At 33.3% G+C, this 24,540-nt stretch overlaps 1 protein-coding gene across 1 annotated transcript in view; it reads left to right on the top strand.

The window, feature by feature from the left end:
- LOC123662746 (N-alpha-acetyltransferase 15, NatA auxiliary subunit-like) overlaps positions 1-24,006 on the top strand; it is a gene marked incomplete at its 5' end in the record, with an annotated part of 133,983 nt that extends 109,977 nt beyond the window's left edge. The window contains 6 exons of the mRNA XM_045597545.1: positions 10,265-10,362; positions 11,143-11,241; positions 19,001-19,109; positions 20,087-20,250; positions 21,048-21,224; positions 23,538-24,006. Of these exons, the coding sequence (XP_045453501.1) occupies positions 10,265-10,362; positions 11,143-11,241; positions 19,001-19,109; positions 20,087-20,250; positions 21,048-21,224; positions 23,538-23,696 (806 nt within the window). The remainder of the gene's footprint in view (positions 1-10,264; positions 10,363-11,142; positions 11,242-19,000; positions 19,110-20,086; positions 20,251-21,047; positions 21,225-23,537) is intronic.
- Between the last annotated feature and the right edge of the window lie 534 nt (positions 24,007-24,540).

Here is a 24,540-nt window from a genome sequence, read left to right as displayed (position 1 = left end):
TTGGTCTGTATTAAACGTGTATCTAAACATGCCGTAAGAGTTTTTTTTGAAGTAAAACTTCAAAACGCACGCTTGACTCGGGGAGTAAGCTGGTGAATACGTGACGAGAACGTTACGGAACGTGTGATCGGGCGAGACGAAGTTGAGAGGGATATGTAAGTTATATGGAGCTAAAAAAGTTTTACTTCAGTTGTGTGGTCTAAAGCACACTCGTTTTTTTGGATAAGTAGTTACTGAGTTTTTATTTTAAAAAAAGTTGCACCAAAGGCATTCAATCAGCACGGAACAGATAAGAATAAATTAATTACATACAAAATTTAACTGTTATGTGAAAATAATAGATTAAAGTGATAAAATCGTATAAAAGGTTTTTTTTTTTTCATTGAAGTAGACTTCAAATTCACGTTTGAATCGTCAATTTACAAAGCATTTGTTAAATTAATTATTAAACATGTCCTAATAGTGTTTGATATAATTATAAATTAACTATTAACGTCATTGAGTTTAAAATTATTCTTACGGTTTTACGATTAAATACTATTAAACATAACAAAAAAAAAGTTTAAAAACTGCGTACGGACTTTCAAAATTTATAAAATGCTTAACCCAAAATATCTAAAATATAAAAATGAGTCGCTGAATGTGTTGCTAAGCGCAAAACTCGAGAACGGTTGGACCGATTTCGCTAATTCTTTTTTTTAAATATTCCTTGAAGTACAAGGATGGTTCTTACGGAGAGAAAAATTCTAAAAAAAAAAATTTAAATTTCCTGAAAAAGTCTAAAAACAACACTTTTCTATACTCCCATACAAAAGATTTGTGATAATACTTAAAAGTCAATTTGAACTTTAATACAATACGATAAAGTTTGTGTTAGGCGATACGAAGTTCGCCGGGTCAGCTAGTTTTCTATATTTTTTTATATAACTAGTTCGGCAAACAAGCGCACGGTGTACCTAATGGTACCTAAGCGATTATCGTAGCTTATAGGCATCTGTAACACTACAAACATCGTAAATGCGTTGCCGACCGTATCTCTATAACTCTATCCCCCTATCCTTCCCAGGAGCTCTAGTCACCTTACCTACAGGATCAAAACACTCCTTGAAAACTATAACCTATATTATTTAGCTGTGGTCTTCTGTAAGGTCGAGGTACTACTACCCCAGTCGGATTGCTCCATATTTTGAACATGAAATTTCCTGCCGTGCCCTACCTCAGATAGTTATTTTATATAAATCTTTTTTAATTTTTTCTTCTGCTTATTTGTCTTCATTTTCATTATTATATTGCATATTTTTCCCTAAATTATAATGTGATTTGTACTAAAATAACTTTAAAAATAAATAAAATAATAATATAAAAAAAACTAGCATTGTTTTTTTTTTAACATAAATACATTTAAAATAGGTATATGTTATATATTATTTTATTGTTTCGTCTATCTATGAATTGTTGGTATTATTTGTCGTTATCTGAAACGAATGTGATTTGGTTTGCTTATTTGTTATTTTAACCGTATTTTAAGATTCCGTGACGTGAATTGAATTGATTTTGTTTTGCATTCTGATTCGTTGGTATATCGAATTTCGGAGTAATTGTGAAATTGTTCATAATTGCATTTCGAAGCGTTTTATATCGATCAATGTTTATTTTTAATATATACAGAATCTAATATATATACATACGTCTTACATAACTCGTTTAGAATAGATAATATATAACATTCTTATTTTTTAATTTTTTTTTTCCAAACTTGTACATAATAATTACGTACCTGTAAAAATTTGAAGGTTATTTTTTTTACTTTTCGCTTTGTAAATTGTAGTAACAGTAAATTATTTAAAAAATATTCAGCAAGGTCACGACCCTGTAACTGTTTGATTACGTTAAAACAAATAACAATAAGATAATCAATATTGTTGTTTTATAATGCAATTAGGTTAAAAAGGAATGTGTATACTGCAATAATCTAGGTGGCCCGGACGCGATGCAAACCGCAGGTGCGCGAAAATATTAATCTAGTTCCTAGGCAATGGATGTAACCTAGATTTTATATTGAAAAGGAAATTTATATGTATTTGAAACTGTTTTTAGGGTTCCGTACCCAAAGGGTAAAAACGGGATTCTGTCTGTCCGTCCGTCCGTCCGTCCGTCCGTCTGTCCGTCCGTCGGTCTGTCTGTCTATCTGTCTGTCACCAGGCTGTATCCAAGAACAGCGATAGCTAGACAGTTGAAGCTTTCACAAATTATGTATTTCTGCTGACGCTATAACAACAAATACTAAAAACAAAATAAATAAATAAATATTTAGGGGGGGGGGGGGCTCTCATACAACAAACGCGATTTTTTTTGCCATTTTTGCTCGATATCCATAAAGATAACAGGTAGGAACGTGAAATATTCACAAAATACTCAATTGTATATTTAATTTAACAATAAATAATAAAATAAAAATACTAAGGGGGACTCCCATACAAAAATCGCCAATTTCATTTTTTCCTATTTTTGCACGATATCAATAAATTGTAACCCAGACCTTGCGGCAGATCGCTTATGAGATGGATGGACCATGTAAGGGCTGCAGTGGCCGTTCCATTGCATGTGTGCTCCCGAAAAGCAGCTGTCAGGGAGGAATGGAGACGGATCGTCAAGTGACTAGGAAGTGATGACCGCGACCGCTCTGACAAGAGCGTAACGAAAGAGATGATGATAACAGATAGACGCTTGAAATAGTCACAAAATACTTAATTGTATATTCACTTAAATAATAAATAATAAAATTAAAATAAAGAAATATTTAGACAAAAACATGTCTAAATATTTTACCTAGTCAATGGTACGGAACACTTCGTGCGCAAGTCCGACTCGCACTCGGCCGATTTTTTTTTTACATTTAATTACATTGAATCGGATCTCCTTTGCATCTTCTTCATTGTAATAAATGATTAGTGGTTATAAAAATCAACCGTTCTATTTTGACACCATCGGTTGCTAATTAATTTAAAAGAATGGTTATTTTTCTGAAAATAATCATTTTGCGAGTATTTTTTTTTTACATAGAGCTGACCCGCCGAATCTTGTGCTGTCATATTTTTGTTTCCGTGAATATAACGAATTTGTTTTTAATTTTCTTTTATGCAAACCCTGTATTGCCAATAAGTCACTGCAAGAAATTCTCACGATCATGTCGCTCGTACTTTTATTCAACGCACTTATTCTCCTACCGTCTTTCTTTCACATCTTATTTAAACTTTGGTTGGGTTCCCGACTAACCGGCCTAGGGTTATACTTTATTAAATTTTGCTAATTTATTAATTCAATAAAAAGAAGAGCGAGGCACATTTAACTTATTACTTAATTTTACAACTAATAGTAATGAAAATAATGTTCAATAGTAACGCGTGGGTGTTATGATCGGGATCACGTTGAGAATGCTCGTTATATAGTTACCGTTATCCAAACGTGACTCGGCGCCGAATCATGAACAATGCATAGCTATTTCGATTGCCGATTTCGTCAGGCGCTAATCGAAAATATGGCTGTGTAAGTTAAGGTTATGTGTAGTGTTGTAGTATATAAAGGGAAATTAACGAATATCATTTTAATTTGTAAAATAACGATGTAATTTTGATGTACTTTTGAAGCCTACACGAATAAAGTAATGCTTGATTTAGAATGATTACTAGATTCTAAATTCGATTTCTCTTTCCATTTCATGAACTATCCGTGTATATTCGTATAATAAGGTCTTATATTTTTAAAATTTTCATCTTTTTTATTAGAAAATAAGTTTTTTTTTTCTAATAAAAAAGATGAAAACTTTGCGCATCATTTCATTGCGTGTTCAGTCCGTTCTTTATCTGTCAATTAGATTATCAGAGCTTTGTAAATAGAACAAAATATTGTTAAAAGTGCATGTTTGTAAAAACAAGTCGATTACGTTAATAATTGGAACATGCGATTAACATGTATCTTGCTCAATACACCTACTCGTAATTTACTTAATTTTACACAAAAACAAATCAAATTTTATAAACACGCGGATTTGGCACGCCGTCGATAGTGTTTACGTTTAGAACCGTTCTTTAACATTTTATTATCGTCTATAATAAGTTCATTGACTGACTAACTGACTGACTATAATAAGTTCATTGATACGGCTTCTGTATATAGATCGTTTAGTTTCAAAATGAGCAACAAGTAAATTAATTCCTCACACCCATCGATAAAAATACACAAATACTTAGACAAAGACAATATCTCAAAAACAAAAAATGATTTATTCAACTAGGCTTCCAAAGCTCTTTTTAATCATCATTTCTTAAATTATACTTATGTCCCTTTTTAATAAATTAATTACAGTTAATGTGGTGCTACCATCGATTCGGAACGTAGACGTCGATTTGTGCATTTAATACAAGTATTTGTATCGCCCATACAAGCATTGTAATGTATGGACATCAAACCCGTGATGGTGAATGCAACAGCCAGTTTACTGTGTTACATACGAGTACGACTTCATAAAATTGAGAACACTTTTTTTTTAAAAATGTCTTGTTTAACAAGTAGGTGATAATATACATAAATGATGAATATTTTGTGCAGTTTTTTACCCAGCAGTTATTTTAAAGATGTGACAGTAAATTTAATTTTTTACAAGTCAGATACTTGTACGACGGATAGTTTCAAGTCGTGTGAATGTCCGTATTTTAACTATTTCAAAATTTGCCAACTAACAAAAAAATACATAAGAACGTATCATAAAATGTAACAACTGCTAGCAAAATGAAGTGAATAAATAAATATTTTTAACCAATTGAAGTGAAAATTAGCCCGTCTTTGTAATTTAAACGTGCAATGCTACGGTGTCTTCAAGCTGTTATGATGATAAAGACGCAATAAAATTAACCTCTAGAAATTCTTATTTAACACTTCATGTAAGAAACTCTTCGTATTTGAGTTCGTTTATCTATTATTTATAAAAACACACACACACACACACTTTAACATGGGTTTGTTTTGAAAATAAACAAAGTGTGTTTTGAAATTGAAAAAATAGACATTATTTATCCCAAGTACAGTTTAGTCAAAAATACTAGTCAAAATAATAAAACTCGGTAGACAAATGAATCAAAGATATATCTAACTTTGTCATACGTTATATTCTGAAATGAGCAAAAATAATCCTTTAATACCACATTGGTCAGTGACCTTAATCAAAACCAATCGTTCCATTGTATTTGCAAAATATGCCGTGTGCAGGCATTCGAGTTTAAATTTAAGCTTCATTTAATAGGTAAATTGTAATAAAAGATCGTTTTGATCGTTTATTTTTTACGATGTATATTATATAATTCAGCGGGGTCAATGACTTTGTATGTGATAATTGTTTTGGCTTTGAATCGAATCTTTTTTTGTAGTTATATGATCGATTATTGTACGTTATTACTTTGCTTGTTCACTTATATTAAATAAAAAAAAAATTATGATTCAAGTTGTTTCTATGTAAACAACTGTCTTAAAATAAGACCAATGATTGGAGCTATTTATTATTATTACTAGTGGTCGCCCCGTGCTTGAAATTCGATCATAAATAATTTAAATTATAAGTTTGAACATTATTAAGGTTCTGTTGTCAAAGACTATATACATATTATATATATACTTCTATAATAATAAATAAAAGGGTATATATGCGTGTGTTTGTCAAATATGATGTAAAAATTAAATTTGTAATTAATATAAATACGCTTATGAATAAAATTGTAATTATAAAAACTATTAGCCATTTTGACAATTATCAAAATTTAAATTAATTGAATTCGTGTTAAAAATATATTCTAAAAGTAATAAAAACGTTAAAATTAAATGCGTAAATCTGATCTACACATAGATCAAGTAAAAAGAATAGATAACGCACTTAGAACAAAAAAAGTGAAGCCACTTTTTTAAATATGTGTGAGTGAGTGAAGTGTTGACACATTTTTAAAAAAGTCCCTGAAAATTTTATTAAATGGGATTAAACACAATTAATTTAATATAGGTAAAATAGGTATGCGAAAATAAAAATCTGTTTATAGTTTTAAATATATTTACTCCTTTTTTGCTTCAAATTGTTAAATAAATCTATTGCAGCCATGTTTTGATTTAATGAATTATATAAATCTGTGTCAATGAAAATTGCGTTTTTAAGTAATTGATGATTCCTCTGAAGGGCAAGTTCCTGTTTTAAAGACGTCTAACTCTTAGCTGTAATGATTTAATTTTTTTACATTTTTTTTTTTTAAATAAAGTTCCTGCTTTTTCTTAGTTTATGTTTTCTAGGTGTATCAAAGATTGAATCTTGGTTAACGACTAATTTTAGACTCATCCGGTAGGTCCTAGAACAAAAAATTCAACATTAAAATACCTAGTAGTAAGTAGTAGTATATACGTGATGGTACTTTGCGAAGTCCACGTTTTGTACCGTACATGTCAGCTTTATCAAAATGGTTTGAACAAACCACACTAGATGAGGATGGCTGTCGTTGTAGTTCATTTCAGCTCAGTCGCACAGCAGCTACCTATTCTATCTATCTCCTATTAAAATATTCGTTGGAAACCTAAAAATCATGATATTTAGTAGTAAAATATGAGTAGTTAATTCACAAATTTAAACAGACAAAAACGAGTTAAAAATTCATATTGACTTCAATTTAGGTAAAACATAAAATCACACGATAAAAAAACACAATAATGATGTCCACTTTCTACTTAATTATTTTTCTATGATTGCCTACAATTTACTTACCCGCATTTTGGGCTAATAGAAATAAAAATTACTGGTAACACTACCTCGGTACGTCATTTCAGGACATAGAAATTATAATTTCCGAATAACCTCAATATTATTTTGGAATAACAAAAAATATAAAGTTTTGTATGTATTTACGTGTGAAACGATATTTCTTCAGACTTTTTGTTCACTTTGGTATTGTTTTTGCACCATTTAATTACAAAAGAACGGCATTTTATAGGCAAAGTTACTGTACGAGTCCTCGTGAGATACTAACGAAAATGAGCGTAGTTTGATGCATATGTGTGCGTGAGCGCGTGTGTTTACTTGAAGGAGCCGAGTTTTGTGGCTTCACTAACAACAAAGGCCGCGCATTATCTACTTATTTTTACTTCATCTATGGATCTACATTGACTGAGTATATTATAATCAATCTTTCAACGTGGTCGCGGTCTTGTGTGAGAAACGAATATTAATGCCACGCGTACGTTCCACTTCAATCAACGCCGACAGGATCTGATGTCATCCCTGCCAACCGTGTGATGCGGATTTATTTGTGATTGACGTATGATGAGATGTAGAACAGGACACAAGGACTTGAGTTACGTGAAGTAGGGCACAGCGCGAAATATTTAACTCAAAATCTGAAATAGTGCTATTGGAAAAGTACTTCGACTTTATGGGAGATCACAATCAGATAATACTGTCCTGTGTCTCTGCGGTAAGTGAGGTAGCCAAAGCCAGGGGCAAGGTCCACGGGGTCAAGGACGCGCTTGCGATGCTTCTGGTGTTGCAGACCTCTACAGGATACGGTAACTGCTTAGACAAGATAGGCCGTACACTTCTTTGCAACCCTGGTGGTTTAAAAAAAAGTGCAAAAATCAATTACTTCACAGTATATGCTTTGTCAGAAATTATACTTTGCTTATTTTGTTCAGGCATTGTATCTCTGCATACGCTTATAAAGAACGGAGGATGTATGACATAGTTGCTCAGATAAAGATCATTGGTTCTATTTCCGCTTGTAGTTACGAACAGATGTTAATATTTATTGAAGATTGACGTGTTCATGATCTAGATATTCTGATATTTATATAAAATACACATAGACATAACAATTTGCAATTTTTTAATTATCGACGCGAAAAGAGTGATAAGTTTGAAGCCAATGTTTGTAGCTCTCTGACGGATGGACTGATTTCGATTTGGTTTTTCTTTTACTTAAAATGTTACACATTTCCTTATTTTTATTAATACTTGTTTAATGGTAAAAAATTAAAAATCGATCAATCAGTTTGAAGAGTATCTGCTCTTCTCCAAAATGATCTAAGGCATTTTCTTTAAAAAATTGAATTACTGTGTAGGGATTTTTTTAAATTTTTACCTTAATGGATATCGAATATGGGCGTATCAAATTCACACAAATTATCACAAAATCATAGTAGCTACTTATAAAAGCGCAATCTAATATATATAATCCTATAAATATTTATAGGTATTTAAATAACTTAAACATTGTAAAGGGTTTTGCGAAACCTTCAAGTTTAGCGCTGTAGATGCAGTGCCAATTAAACTGAGTGATTTATTGCCATGCAAATTATAGAAAATATGATACCTCTGTTAACTTTTAAACCGTCTAAAATATTTTCGCCTACATATGTTAGGATAGGAGTTTTACGAATACATAACAAAATTAACATTATAATATGTTTATACTCAGTAAGTTAAAATATTTAAAATTATATCAATTGTTCGTTAACTTGGATCGGAAGTACCACGGTTAAGTATTTGTCCAGTAATTACTTATATGCAGAAGCTTGAATACGTAAACAACTTATTTTTTGAACGAGTATATGGGTAATAACATTAGTGATATACGGTACCAAGTATAGATGTGACCTAGTTTTATTATAAGTTTGACCTAGTTTATTATTATTAGATGACATACTTATATTGGTCATAATCTATAAGGAAAATAAAGTTTCGTTTGGTTTTTGTTATAACTTAGACGTTATTATAAACGTCTTTTTAAATACGTACCATTTTTATTTCTGATATTTGTCCGTCCAACTATATAGCGGAATTATGATTCGTTTCAATTAAACGACATTTTTTTCAAAAATAGAATTAAACTAAAAAATGTTAGAGCACTTCTTGCGTGTAATGATCTTATGAGATATAAACGTGTTTGTGAAATACATACGCATAAGGACGTATTGAGAGTGTATACCTAGTCCAGCCATAAGTTCTGTTACAAATGAAATTGCTTTTTTTTAAATGAAGTAATGTAATATTATTAAAATTTATAAACTTTTGAAGTGTCTGGAATATGATCGACGGCTTCATAACCACTCCTTTTCCATTTCCTTCTCCATTTCCTTTAACGCCCCATTCCATATTGTAATTGGATAATGAACACGAAGAAATATGTGAAATGGCGCAAAATCGAAATAAGTTTTTAAAAAAATATACGTGTTCCAATTTCGAAATAATTAAAAAGTTAAAAAAAGGAAAGTTTTTATGTAACAGTATTTATGGCCAGACTAGTTATAAACTCATTATTGATAGATTGATTCATTAATTTAGCCTGTAATATCTTATTGTTGAGCATAGGCCTTTTTCTCCGCGTAGAAGAAGGATTGAACTTTCCTGCACCACGCTGGTCCACTGGTGGCTGATACCTATATTAATTACCATGAATAACGATCGCTATTAGCTGTCTATAATAACAACTGCGACCGACATCTTTACGTGCTCTCCTATGCTCCTGTCATTACAATTATCAATTTATTCATTCGAAAGAGTATTTGTATAATTGAATGCAAATTGTGAATTATCGTTTGTAATCCTCGTACCGGAGACGGACCTGGACCTCATCTCGTGGAAATAAATCTCGTTTTTTATGTGTTTCGTTTACGTTACTGTACGTCGAGTAATTGATGTATATTTTCCGTGTAAATTATCTCACGAAGGTCGCTGGTAATCGACGGAAATGTTGAGAAAAACATTAACAACGAGATTTAAATTAAAATATGCAATTAAAATACTGTTCGACGATGCTATCAACATGAGAATAAGTGTCTGGTTAGGTTTTTAAAACTAAATTATTGTTAAATGGTTTCTACTGAAATGTAGTAATTATTGTAGTTAATTTCTGGTTGATTTATCATTTAGTCCATGAACTTATAAATTGTCTCTAGTCTTATGAGTAGTTTAGAAACTATATAGTTTTTCAGTTAATAAATTTTCTTAAGCAACAATATTTTTCTAATTATTCATCCAATATAATAATAATGCCACGTTTATACAAAAGCACAGATCTATTTTAATAAACAGTTAATATAAGTATATTTAAAAAACAAAGAATTCAGTGATATCTGTGTTGTTAAAATCACTTCTGTGTTTATTGTAGAAATTACTTACTGTTCTAATTGCATAGAGATATTTTCATACATTATATTTACGTTTTTAATTGCTTGTTTACAGAAAATCTCGCGCCGTCGGAGTTGAAAAAACTCAGAAATAAACAGAGGAAAGCGAAACGCAAAGCCGAGCAGGAAAGTGCGCTGGCAGCACAGGTTCAGGTAACAAAAAACCGTTTACAACCACAGTACACTGTAATAATATGAGTTGAATTATCTTTCTCTAGTGACATGATTGACGGCAGTTCTGGTGTATTCATTATGAACCGTCTCACTGATTCTGATCCAGAGTGTGGGTTATGATAACCATTTACCAGGCATCAAGTTGCCTATATTAGGCACAATGACTGAGTGTGTATGTTTAAAGGAATAGGTTTCTTATAGCAATAGTTTCGTAGTGTATCAATATACATTTTTATTTTTTATCATCATCACTTCAGCCTATCGCAGTCCACTGCTGGACATAGGCCTCCACAAGTTCGCGCTAAAAATGGCGTGACCTCATGTGTGTTGCCCATAGTCACCACGCTGGGCAGGCGGGCTAGTGACCGCAGGGCTGGCTTTGTCGTACCAAAGACGCTGCTGCCCTTCTTCAGCCGGTGTATTTCAAAGCCACCAGTTGGATTGTTATTGCGCCATCGGTCAGTTTTTTAAGTTTCAAGGTGGTAGTGGAACTGTGTTATCCCTTAGTCGCCTCTTACGATACCCACGGTAAGAGAGGGGATGGCTATATGCTTTACTGCCGTAACCACACAGCAAAACATATTACACCACATTTTTATATCAATCACATTTTTGTTTGTTATAGGTATATAATAAAATTTTGCGAACTATTTTATCCAATTAAAGTGAAAATTAGTCCGTCGTTGTAATTTCAATATTATTGTATGCCTTCAAGCTGAAGGGGGGGTCTGTATTATAAGTATTGGATATATTTTTCAGGTGAAACGCGAACAGCATCACAAAGCTAGACAGCAGCAAGAGCAAGGCGACCCCGAGGCGCCTCAGCTCGACGAGCTGGTACCGGACAAATTGGCTAGAGTGAGTTATATTTTTTTTTAACAATTTTTAAATTAGTTTTCGATTCGATCCGACATTATTGAGGAAGGGCACAGCAGGATACATTACGCTTAAAATATGGATCAGCCAGCCTGGATAAGTACTTCAACCTTACAGAAGAAAAAAATCACAGCTAAATAATTATGCGACTTCAAAAAAGTAGCAGGTTCTTTATTCGACTGTATTTTTTATGTGTTAACTTTTTCTGGGTAAACCGATTTCTATGATTCTATTTTTAATCGAATGTGGTGCTTTTTATGTGGCCCCATTTCGATTTGATCGAGATCACTATTTGATCTCTAATGCGTATGTATTTGTCTGTTTTCGTTTACCTATGTCGTATTACTTGTTGATGTGATTTAAGTTGGTTATTTCCACAAGCAAACATAATTATTTAATTTTATGTTTAATTGCAAATGTCAATGTGCCTATTAAACAAAATTAATGAAAAAAAGTATTTTTTTAGTGACACGTAATTTTACAGACTTTATACAAAACAGAAAAAAAAAAATTAATAGTAAAGGAGAACAAAAACACAAGCATAATTAGTTATATTAAAATGTAATCCTACAATATCTGCATAATAGCGCACAAACACAAAACACTAGCAATGTCTTTCATAAAAAAGTCTATTTCTGATTTCAATCGTCAAGATGTTTCGGCGTTTCAGAGCCAATGTACTAGTATTACGATATATTCGTAACAGTGGTATTTCTTTTGTAAAAAGATTGAACAATACGAGACGGTTAAATAAATCGCTTATATTCGTGCAATTATATAATTGTTTAATGAAGAAATGCTTTTATATATCACTTTTAACTTACTCGTAACCTTTTTAAAAATTTTGTAAATATTGAATAAAATTTCGTTAGCGCTGTCACAGCACTGGCTTATGATTGTTGCAATGGCCACATTGATGTTTGTCGTGGTCTGGGCATTTGTGCTTGTGTATTGTGTGTTTTTGGACCCCCGACACAGGAGTAGATCCCAGTAGAGGCATTAAGTATGAGGCGTTTATTTAGTATTTATTTATATCGTACTGAACATAACATTAATATTATGGAGAGGTAAAATTATTTTGTATGGTTGTTGCTTTGTAGGGACTATACTCTGGAACTAAACCGATTGAAAATTCATTCTTTTGTAATAAAAAAGTATTGTGTCATATATGTTGTATTTATCGAGTGTTATTATAATTTTCAACATTGAACTTTAACCTACTTTTACTTAACAATGCTTTTCGTTCATAAAATGTGCCTTATAACTCATGAGAGCGACCCGGGGCATTTGTTTGTCACAGATAAAGACCTTAGGTTCAATTAGGCTTATTTACTATTTATATGCAAATACATATCATATTTTCAAAAGTGATCAACTTCAAATTAAAAAAAAAAATGATCAAAAAATGATCATGAAAAAAAAATGATCAAAAAATGATCATGAAAAAAAATGATCAATAATTTTAAGATGGGATTACTCAGTTCCCTTCATAAAGTTCAACGAAAAAAATAATTTGTCTAACTAAATTTTACCCCTCTTAAAAAATGCCAGTGAAATAGATGGCTGCTAATAATTCGAAACTTCAAAAGTTTCAATATGCACATTGTTAAGAACCAATTACACCGGTTAGTGATAGTTGTCTGAGAGATAACAGATAACTTTTGACAGACAACTAAAACCGTATTGTACTACACTATAATATGGTTTTAGACGTCTGTCAGGTGTTTTATTTATTCAAAACTAAATACCTATTATATATATAACAAAGTCGGCAAATAAGCGTACGGCTCGCCTGATGGTAAGCCATTACCGTAGCTTATAGACGTCTGTAACACCAGAAGCATCGCTTGGAGCTCTGGTCACCTTACTTGCCAATAGGAACATAACACACCTTGGAAGCAGTATTATTTAGCTGTGATCTTCTGTAAGAACAAGGTACTGCCCCAGTCGGGCTGCTCCATATTTTGAGCAGGAAATCACCTGCTGTGCCCTACCTCAGTCACCTATCGTGTGCCTAAACTCATCACTACATAGTATAAAACAAAGTCGCTTTCTCTGTTCCTATTGCCACCCGACACATTGACGGAAAAAGTTGCCCGGCTATTTCGGAATACAATGTGCCGTTGACAAAGAAAATAGTGATAAATCTTTAGGGCTAGGACCAAATACAAATTTTGAAGCAGGTTGGAAAAAGATTTAAGAGCCATTTCACAAAAATCGGTAACAATCCGCGAAATTGTAATATTTTGACGTCGTTAATCTCAGTGTTGGATGCAATAATGTAATTTATATTCTTGAAATATAATAGAGCAACCTTTGTTGTAGTCCATAGTCAGATCAGAATTTTGATTTATATTATGTGTATAAAATTATTAACCTTTTCATCAGCCTCCTCCCTGGGTAAACGGTCGCAATGTATACTTTGAAGTCCTACTTTTCAATAACCTCTACGTTGAAACCATTTTAAAAAAAATATCATAATATGTGGAATATAATTTTGTTGTCCACTATCATAGATTTTTATTCCATTTGTATCTCTATTAAACGATAAAAAAAATTTAAAGTTACGAATATTTTCCAAATAAGTACAATTTTAAAAGCGATATTTCTCTTAGAAAACTAAGAAATTTTAACGAACTATCTTCATCAAAGTAAACTTACATCATTAAGGAATACAAAAAAAAAATAATTAAAAGATGTAATTATTTTTAATACATTTTATATTAAATAATAAAAAGATAGTATATATTGCCACGCATCAAGCCCGGTAAATCAGTCGAGCGCTAGCGCTCTTAGAGGTAAGGTCCACGCCAAATTCTGCGCAGCCGTCTCTTTCGCTCACACGCGCCAAGCGCCTGTTGTTATAGCGGATAAAACGCATTTGATACTTTCATAATAAAATATAAATAAAATAAACATATTACGAAAATGACTGTAAAATAATATAATGATAATTTCTGTAAACAAATGTATAATTTAATTTTCTTTTCTCACACTATCAATACAAATAGGCATTTCAATCTGTTTGTCTTGTTATCTGTTAATTAATATGTTTGTCGGTGTCGATGTCATTAAATGCTTTTTTATTCATATCGTAAATATTAGATTCATTCGTAAACTGAAAAAACTAAATCAATTTAAAAAAATTGTTTCATAAAATTGATTTTTTTAATTTTATTTTAAATTTATTGACTGTTGTTATATAACATACTTGAAATTTTTAACAAATTAATTATGTAAAAAACATTTTATACCATAGTTATAATTTTTATTATAAATCAGAAAATGATCACGATGGTCTTTTGGTTGTCACACTATACGTACTAGCACAAAGATCGCGCGGCTCGTACGACACGCGCGATGCGACCAAATTTACCTAAACTTGCAGAGCGTAAAATTGTGAAATGGCTCTTAAATAATAAACCAACTAGTTGTTCAACAATACGGTAGTTTAATTTCAATTTTTACATTTACCCTCATGTAACAAAATATTAAAATAAGCCTACCTAGCTAACCCCAAAACCATCACTTCAGAAATTACAGTCTAAACAAATACTAAGGTTGCTCAGTCGTAGAGAGAAGGTTCTTTAACAATTTCTAACATAAAAAAAAATATGATGAGTATAATGAGTTTAACGAGTATACCACCAGAATTCTAATAACCTTGTAAATAAGCATAGATCAAACTAAATAATGATAAAGTCTGCACCTCTTCTGCATTAATTCATTACCAATTACTTCAATTGTCAATTTGCTCTGGACATCCACCGGGTGTTAAGGTTTCAACAGGAAGTTTCGATGAGCAGGATCTCCAGCCCAAAGGTTTTACTTTAATACGGACAGATGTTTCATTGCTCTGGTGATACACGGTAGACTCAGCTTCCAAAATATTGAAAAGATCCCTCTGGTGTTATCTAAATTCCAAATTCAAATATCCAGGCATCGATGATTGAAGTTTAACGAAAATGACAGAATGAAATCGAAATATAATTTTAAGTTTGAGTACTGTTTGTAACTCATTTAAGTTCCATCTTAATTTCAAGTTATAAATTTTTCATATTTAAATTTTCCTACATCATGGTAACCCAAGTGTATTTTCTTCTAAAGTCATATTTCTATTAATTAGTTACGTAATATAATAAAATAAAACAAAAAAACACAAAGAAAATAAAAAAAAACCCTGAAACAAAGAAAACACGTTGTCAAAATGGCGGAATCGAACCGATGCAAATTTAAAAAAAGAAATGGTTTGAAATCTTACCAGAGTAGATTGCATATGTGAAATCTCTCGTTCCCACCATCCCCGAAATCAGATAAAAATATCTATTTCAAAATAAACAAAACAAAGAAAGCTGTAACAAAGTAAATTACGAGTTAATATGACACCTATAGGTTATCACAAACACAAAGGAAAAAGGTCCCACCAAAATATCGAAATTAACTCACTATTATTGTTGAGATAAATAAAATTATTATTCTCTACTTCAGAGACATAATTTTATAATGCAGGCGAACCTGGCCAAAAAAACACGAAAACGTGAAATCTTTCCCTCGGCATTCCCAATCATGGTCGAAGCGAAAATCCTTTAACCTGGCAGAGTTGCCACTCAAAATTAAAAATTTATCCAATACAGCAAACCGAAAGAAATCTATATATATATTTTTTTATTATTATTTATAAAAACAATTTAGACAAAAACCCTAAGCAATTAAATAAATATTTAAATATGAAACGATGTAAAAAAAAAAAACCGTGCAAATACATAGCAACTCTCCAAGCACGCCATCTAGTGAGTCCGCAAGCTTCGCTAGATAAACCTCAATACCAGGATCTATAGGAATACTGCCGTTAGAACCAGATGTCGCTATGCACCACATTTTTACTATGTTACACTATGTATGCTTAAATCTTTAAAACTACGCAACGGATTTTGATGCGGTTTTTTTAATAGATAGAGTGATTGAAGAGGAAGGTTTATATGTATATGTACAGGTTGACGTGATCTACACTGATTTTGAGAAGGCTTTTGATCGTGTGGATCACGTGATCCTGTTACATAAATTACAAATTCTGGGTATCCACGGGGACTTACTTCGGTGGGTAAAGTCATATTTGACTAATCGTTCTCAGGCGGTAGTCATGGCTGGATATCGCTCAAATTACGTCAAAATTCCAACAGGTGTTCCGCAGGGCTCACATTTAGGACCACTATTCTACAATGCATATTTGTTTGATATTGGTTCAAGTTTGAAGCATTGTAACTATCTTATGTACGCTGATGACAAAAAGATTTTTTATGTAATTAATACCATACAGGATTGTTTATCGTTGCAATGCGACCTTAATAATTTATATAACTTTTATACAGATAATAATATAACAGTCAATGCTGGCAAGTGTGAATGCATCTCATTTACGCGGAAACAAAGGCCTATTCTATATAGCTATCATTTTAATGGCGAACAAATTAACAGGAAACAAAGTTTGAGAAATTTGGGGGTCTACTTTGATCAAAAAATGATACTATCAGATCATATAGAAAATATAGTAATGAAAGCATATAAAAACCTGGGATTTGTTCTTCGCGTGTGTAAACCGTTTACAAATATATCAGCTATTAAGTGTGTTTATTTTGCTTATGTACGGAGCATTTTAGAGTATGCTAGCCCTATATGGTCACCTCAATACCGCATTTATCTTAACCGCCTAGAACATATACAAAAAAAATTCATAAAACATTTAAACTTTCGGTGTCGTAAATTTTGTGAGAGTTATGAAGATGGTTGCGCGGAACATGAAATGCTTTCGTTGGAGCAGAGACGTATTCTTTTGGATATGGGTCTGCTCTATGACATAATAAATAGTAAGCTTGATTGCCCACACCTAGTATCTAAAATAGGTTTCCGAGTTCCTAAATATCGTACCAGTAATACATCTATGTTAGAAGTTCCTCAACATTTTTCGAATTATTTAAAAAACTCGCTGTTACTGAGACTCCCTTATACGTATAACACATTATTTAAAAACGTCGACATCTTCACAAAGTCTAAAAGGATATTTAAAACCAATATAATAAAAATACTATCTGAGTCACCGTAACAATGTATAAACTATAAGTATATATTATGTATCTCTATATGTATGATGTGTAGCTCTCTTTATATATGCCTCTTTTACTATGTATTTATATATGTATATTGTTAAGTGTAAGTTAACTGCATCTCTTATAAGCATTTTTTGTGTATCAGAATGTACTGATTGTGACTGTTGTTTTCTTTTTTGTCAACGATATCTCCACAATTTGTTAACTTTAGGGAAACCTGTTATTGGCTTGATTTTTTGTAATATGCTTTATGATATGAATAGTATATAAGAAGCTGTTGGTTTTCTGGATAAATAAATAAATAAATGTATAATAACATCCATTAAATAGTGGAGAAATACTGTTATTTTTGAGGTTTCTAATGTGATGTCGTAAATAATTACATTTTTCCGCTTACATTGCAAACGCAGCCTGAACCCTACGAATTTATCAAAATAATGTACTAAGTATTGTACACATTGAAAAGGTCTACAGAAAAATCCACTATGGTATATGTCTATCTCTTATGGATATCCCACAATAACATTTTTTTGTCATTTACTTTTTACGACAAATAATGGCTAATTTTCAAAGTGATTTTAACTAATACAGCATTAATCCTTATCCTATTAAATACCTTAAATACATTGTTGATTTAATATAGATCTATATGGCCATTTACATCATATGATTTAAATGAATATTTTCGAAGATATTACAGATTTAAAAATTGCGGTACGTAGCGTTTGCGGCGGTTCCGGCCGGCTTTTACTCTAAAGTTAACGCGTACGGGCACGGGCAGTAATGTATAAATCAAAACTTCTGGATCGATTTTAATCATTTTTTTAGTGAATGACATAGGCTATAATTATATTTTATACCCGTGCGAAGCCGGAGCGGGTCGCTAGTAATAATAATATACGTTACTGTACTGTAAGTTGTATAATCAATGTTGTATTGCTATTGGTAGGGTTTCCCCGTACCGGGTGTTTTGGGAGTGACGCGAGCGCATCAGAATAATACGTGGTGATAGCCTTGTACCTTGTGAACTACTCCAACCATAGCCTTGAGCATTTTATATAGTGCCGAATGGGGCTAGGGCTAGGCGATCAAATTAGTAAAAAAACGATTGTTAGAAAAACTCGAGCGCGTCAGATTATTATGCTATAACAGTTGCTTGATATTGATGTTCTCGCCGTACTGACCCAAAATCTGCCAATTAAGTGGAGGAAATTCCTTAACTAGACGGCTTTAAAAAAACTATCCCTTCGTTCGGTCACACTTATCACGCAAACCGGCAGATTAATATTTTTCCGTTATCAGAAACTCGAAGGGCGCCTATCTATGTGATTTACTACACGCTCTCCCCACCGCTGAAAGGGCATACATTATAACCCTTTTATTCGTTTTAGCATCTAATATTCACAATCGAATTGGTACACACGACGCTCGAGTTAATCCTTGTTTAGTTTTTTGATCTCCACTGCAATAAAACAGCAAGTACTTCCAGACAAAGAATTGACTTCTGTTCGACTAGGTTTTTTATATATTTTATATAGCTTAAAAAAGTGATGTAGTTTTACGTGGTATATATTAATGCTTGTAATATGGCTTGTAATCCTGTATGTTTGCATTTATAAAAAATATTTTTTTTTCAGGCGGAAGATCCGTTAGAGCAAGCGTTGAAGTTCCTCCAGCCGCTGAGGACCCTCGCGGCTGACAGAATAGACACGCATCTAATGGCCTTCGAAATATACTTTAGGAAAGGTAAGATACATTTTTAAATCCTTTTCAACACCCTAGGTACCAAAAATTTAAAGAAGTTAGAATGAAAAAATCAAAAATCAAAATAACTTTATTCAAAAAGGCTTCGAAAGCACTTTTGAATCGTCGTTTTACAAATTAAAATTTTATATGTGATTATTACTTATAAAATCTACAAACCGATTCGGAATGTAGATTTTGCAGACAAAAATCGGCAAGTAACTCCGCATGTTACTTTTTTTTTAAAATAATGTTTAGACTGTTTTTTTAGTACAAAATTAGTAATCTATATAATCATGCACCGAATAATAAGCCTTTTTTAACTAGCTTCTGCCTGCGACTTCGTCCGTGGAATAGGAACAATTCTGTCATACATGATTTTTCTGAAACTCACTGTTTTCGCAGCGCACGTAGCGAAAGCTCCCAAAAGGGGAAAAAAACGATTTTCGTGCTTGACATTGGTGCTCCGCTCCTATTGGTCTTAGCGTGATGATATATAGCGTTCCTCGTCAAATGAGCTATCTAATACTGAAAGAATTTTTCAGATTGGACCAGTAGTTTTTAAGAATATTGCTTTCCAGCAAGCAAACAATCAAACAAACTCTTCAGCTTTATAATATTAGTATATATTTCTGTTTCATGAACACTTTAAATTTATGTTGAGACAATTGCAAAATTGTTTGGGGGATTTTATTATACATGCGAATACAACACAACCCAGAAAGGAAACATCTCATGATGTAGTCGGAAACTTGGAGTTACAATGTAACAGAAGAAAATAGTAGTATCAATGACCGCAACAAATAATTATGTATCAGTTATCTGCATGTAGTTTTCTGTGTTGCCTTGTAAAAATTAAATAATTAACGTACATCTTATAAGAAACTGTAGTTGTTGTTGTAATAATGGTTGCTTTTCTCTTTTCTTTTTTTAGTTAATATTTTCTTTTTTTAGTTAATATTTAATACCTTTTTTTGCAGAAAAGCCACTTCTAATGCTACAGAGCATAAAACGGGCATGGCGACTTGATAGCCAGAATGAACACCTCCACGACTGTCTACTTCGATTCCGGAGCTGGCTTGATGAGAAGCAGGCAGGGTTGCCCGATGCTCTTACCACAGTCATTGATAAGGAGACACAGCCGGTGAGTGTGCTTTGAGGTATCTATGGGATAGTTAGACTTGTATTTCTATAGGTCCCAATTGGTTAGTACCTTAGACTATACGCAAAAAAATGTCCAGATAAATTTTTTTTAAGATGTTTTAATAGAAATTTAAAAAAAATTAGAAAGCACAACAACACAATGACCATATCTACACCATTAAACAAATCTTAGAAAAATACAACGAATACTAGAAGCCATTATACCTATTTTTTATAGACTACTCCAAAGCATTTGATAGCCTAAACCATTCACATAGTTGCCCTTCATTCACATAGTTGCTCCACATTCACATAGTTGCTCCACATTCACATAGTTGCTCCACATTCACATAGTTGCTCCACATTCACATAGTTGCTCCACATTCACATAGTTGCTCCACATTCACATAGTTGCTCTACATTCACATAGTTGCTCTACATTCACATAGTTGCTCCACATTCACATAGTTACTCCACATTCACATAGTTGCTCCACATTCACATAGTTGCTCTACATTCACATAGTTGCTCTACATTCACATAGTTGCTCTACATTCACATAGTTGCTCTACATTCACATAGTTGCTCTACATTAAGACAGTAGTGGAGAACATCTGCATCAACATTTTCAAAAAAGATCTGCCTAAAAAGTAATGCATGAGGCCTTCCACAATCTTCTCATTTCAAAGACAGACTGACTGACTTGATTGTTAGGTCTCTAACTGTCAGTTTTTTTAATTTTTTTTTTTTAATAGTGGAACTAGAAATAAATATAAACATATGTCTCACGGTTCGCAGATGTTCCAAGGTCGCAGTTCGCTGGCGATGGCGGAGGAATTTGTTTCGGGAGTGGCCCTTCGTTCGCAGAGAGCCGCTCTATGGGGGGCGAGGGCTCTGCTTCGCTTGCAAGCCTCGCGAGCTCCAGAGGCCCTCGCGCTCGCCACTAGGCTCGACCTGCCCGATCTATCCATACAGGTGTGTGACGTGTGGGTGTGCGTGTGCGTGACGTGTGGGTGTGCGTGACGTGTGGGTGTGCGTGACGTGTGGGTGTGCGTGACGTGTGGGTGTGCGTGACGTGTGGGTGTGCGTGACGTGTGGGTGTGCGTGACGTGTTGGTGTGCGTGACGTGTGGGTGTGCGTGACGTGTGGGTGTGCGTGACGTGTGGGTGTGCGTGACGTGTGGGTGTGCGTGACGTGTGGGTGTGCGTGACGTGTGGGTGTGCGTGACGTGTGGGTGTGCGTGACGTGTGGGTGTGCGTGACGTGTGGGTGTGCGTGACGTGTGGGTGTGCGTGACGTGTGGGTGTGCGTGACGTGTGGGTGTGCGTGACGTGTGGGTGTGCGTGACGTGTGGGTGTGCGTGACGTGTGGGTGTGCGTGACGTGTGGGTGTGCGTGACGTGTGGGTGTGCGTGACGTGTGGGTGTGCGTGACGTGTGGGTGTGCGTGACGTGTGGGTGTGCGTAACGAGACTATGGAATGAATTACCGGTAAGCATCTGAAACGCTCCTTCTAAACTCCGAAGTAAACTTTGTTCATAGGTCTTCTTTACCCTCTTTTTTTTCTCTTCTTTTCATTTTGCGACTAAAAAGTTTGATGCTTATCTTGTTTGTGATCACATCGTGAAACATGTATACATATATGTTCATGCGTGTCGGCGGCGCATAGACACCGACGGTCGCGGATTCGATTCCCGCTCGGAGTGGATATTTGCGTTTATTTTGTATAAATGTATATTTACAATTATTTCCGGTCTTGTTGGTTGTCTTTTCAATCTCCCCACATTGCCTCTAAGAACACACTAAGCCGTCAGTCCCAGTTAATACTTGATAACGATCGTTGCTCATAGCAGGAAGGTAGGGTTGCCAACTTTTTTTGACAAAAAAAACGTATAAAATGGTTTGGATAGGAAAAAATAAAGTATTTGGAAGAAAAAAAAGTATTTTTCAAATTTTATGTTTTTATTGATTTAAAAACGTATTTTTGTGTGCCTTTAGCACATGCTAACAATTTTTTGTTATGTTTAAATATTTCAAACTTGTTTAACAATCAATATTTAAATTTATATAAATAAAAATTCGTTTCTAATTAAATTTATTGACGCTATACTTCCCTCTTCTCGCTACTTTAGATTCATTACTAAAAAAACCCTTCCAGTGAAAGCTTAAGTAGTGGGAACAGAGAGTAAGTAAGAATTTTTTTTTATATTTGGTAAGCTATCAGGTGCATTTTTAAGTATATATTGCCATTTTTCAACTGTACTTTTCACTGAAAATTCTTTATCATCATTAGTGATTTTTTTTTGGATCTCTTTAAGTCTTATACATTCGGAATATATATCCTGCATCTTAATATTTAATCCGTCTTGTAATTTAGTTTTTATAATTATCATTTCAAAATGTTCAAATTTAACCGCATTTTTTAAGCACACGTTAGGAAGTATTGAAAGCCAGTTATCTTTGCTAAGGTCAAACCATTTTTCCAACCATTGATTCCTTAACTATATATAAACAAAGCCAACGGTCAATTTTTCTACAATATCGTTGATAGTGAGTAGTGACATCTGTGACAAATGTCAAATTGTCATCTGTCCTGTCACATTCAAAACACCACAACTGACATCTAACATTTCGTTCAGTAATTTTAAATCTTTTCCATCATCCGTTTTACCTTATGTGTACCGTTAAATAGTTAAGTACCCATAATGAGTTTTTTGTTTCACGCATCACAGTAAAGATTGAAAATAAAGTATTTTCATATACTTTATTTGTATGCAAAAGTATAAAGTATATTTACCAAAAATAAAGTAGAATACTTTATTATAAAGTATGGTTGGCAACCCTACAGAAAGGTAAGGTGCCCCCCACCGTGCCTCGGAGAGCAAGTTAAGCCGTCAGTCCTGGTTGTTATCATGTACATGTGTGTATCTGATCGATAACGAGCGATCGTTACTCATAGTAGGGAATATATCCGCCAACCCACAGTGGCACAGCGTGGTGGATTAATCTCCGATCCTTCTCCGACATGGGGAGAGAGGCTTATGTTCAGGAGTGGAATATTACAGGCTGAATCTTGATTCGTGAAATTAACTACAATTATCAAGAAAATGTAACATTATTTTATTTCAAAATAGTAAACTGCACACGCTTACCACAGAGTAAAATAAAAAGTTGCAGATTGTGTCAATTTCATTTCCACTTATTATATTTAATATAATTTTCCTTTGCTATGTAAATATTTGTCATAAGTTGGGCGGAATTTTAATGCTCGAATATATTGAATCCCCACAGGGCTGCGTGGAAGTGCTGGAGAGTCTCCGAGCCGGCGACTTCGGTCCGTGCGAAGAAGCGATTGCGAACTACATACAGGCCTGCGCTATCAAGTTCCCTTACGCACTCGCCTTCAAGCGGCCCGCGGAGCCCCAGGACTTCGCCCTTGAAAACTGTTAGGCCTTCTATCCCTTTGACACTTTGACGTTGAAACACTTGGGGTTTCATTGGCCGGTCACTCGGTTTCTGGCGCATAAATATATAACTTCGGAACTTCTTGACAAAATAATTGAGCGGGTGACAATTTTATTTAATCAAGTCAAATTTTGAGAAAATCACGCAGTAATCGATGATTCTTAGGATGATTTTTTTGGGAAATGTCAGAATGACAGTCGTTAAATCATTTTGTTTGGACCATAACATCAGCCAAACGGTCACTGTTTTAAATGGGTACCGAATTTTTTAAAAATGAAAAAAATATTAGAATTTGCAGTATGGTTTAATTGACATGTACAATATTTTTTATTTAAAATTGAATATTAGACATTCAAATTCTTTAGGTAAAAATAAGATGTATACCCGGTACTTTTGTTGAACGGTTAGAGTTGTCTTATGTAAGTTTTCGGACTATTGTTAAAATTTCTCTACGTGAAATCTCAATTGTTCCGTCAGAGAAATTAACTTAGTTGACATATAAAAGTAAAACCTGTGAATTATACTGCTGTACATCATCTAACTCTATAGAGTAGATTATACTCTCATCATCTTTTATCTATTTAACTCTTTTTCACTGTATAATATAATTTATTTTTAAATGTTGTTTAACCAAGATACATCAGTATCTTCTACGTAATACTAATAATAATAGTATTTTTTTAGATGCTTTAATATGTTTTCAGTTGAATAAATTTTAATTGTAATGAAGTCAGGTTCTACTTTTGTGTGTCAAGCTATAAAATCGTCTTTCATAAAAATATACTCATAAGCTGAAATGGTTTGGGTGTTTTATCATATCGCTGTCACA

Source organism: Melitaea cinxia, chromosome 19, assembly GCF_905220565.1.
Source record: "Melitaea cinxia chromosome 19, ilMelCinx1.1, whole genome shotgun sequence".
In the NCBI taxonomy this organism is placed as follows: domain Eukaryota; kingdom Metazoa; phylum Arthropoda; class Insecta; order Lepidoptera; family Nymphalidae; genus Melitaea; species Melitaea cinxia.
The sequence above is the reverse complement of the archived record's forward strand: the minus strand, read 5'-3'. Positions and strand labels throughout refer to the sequence as shown.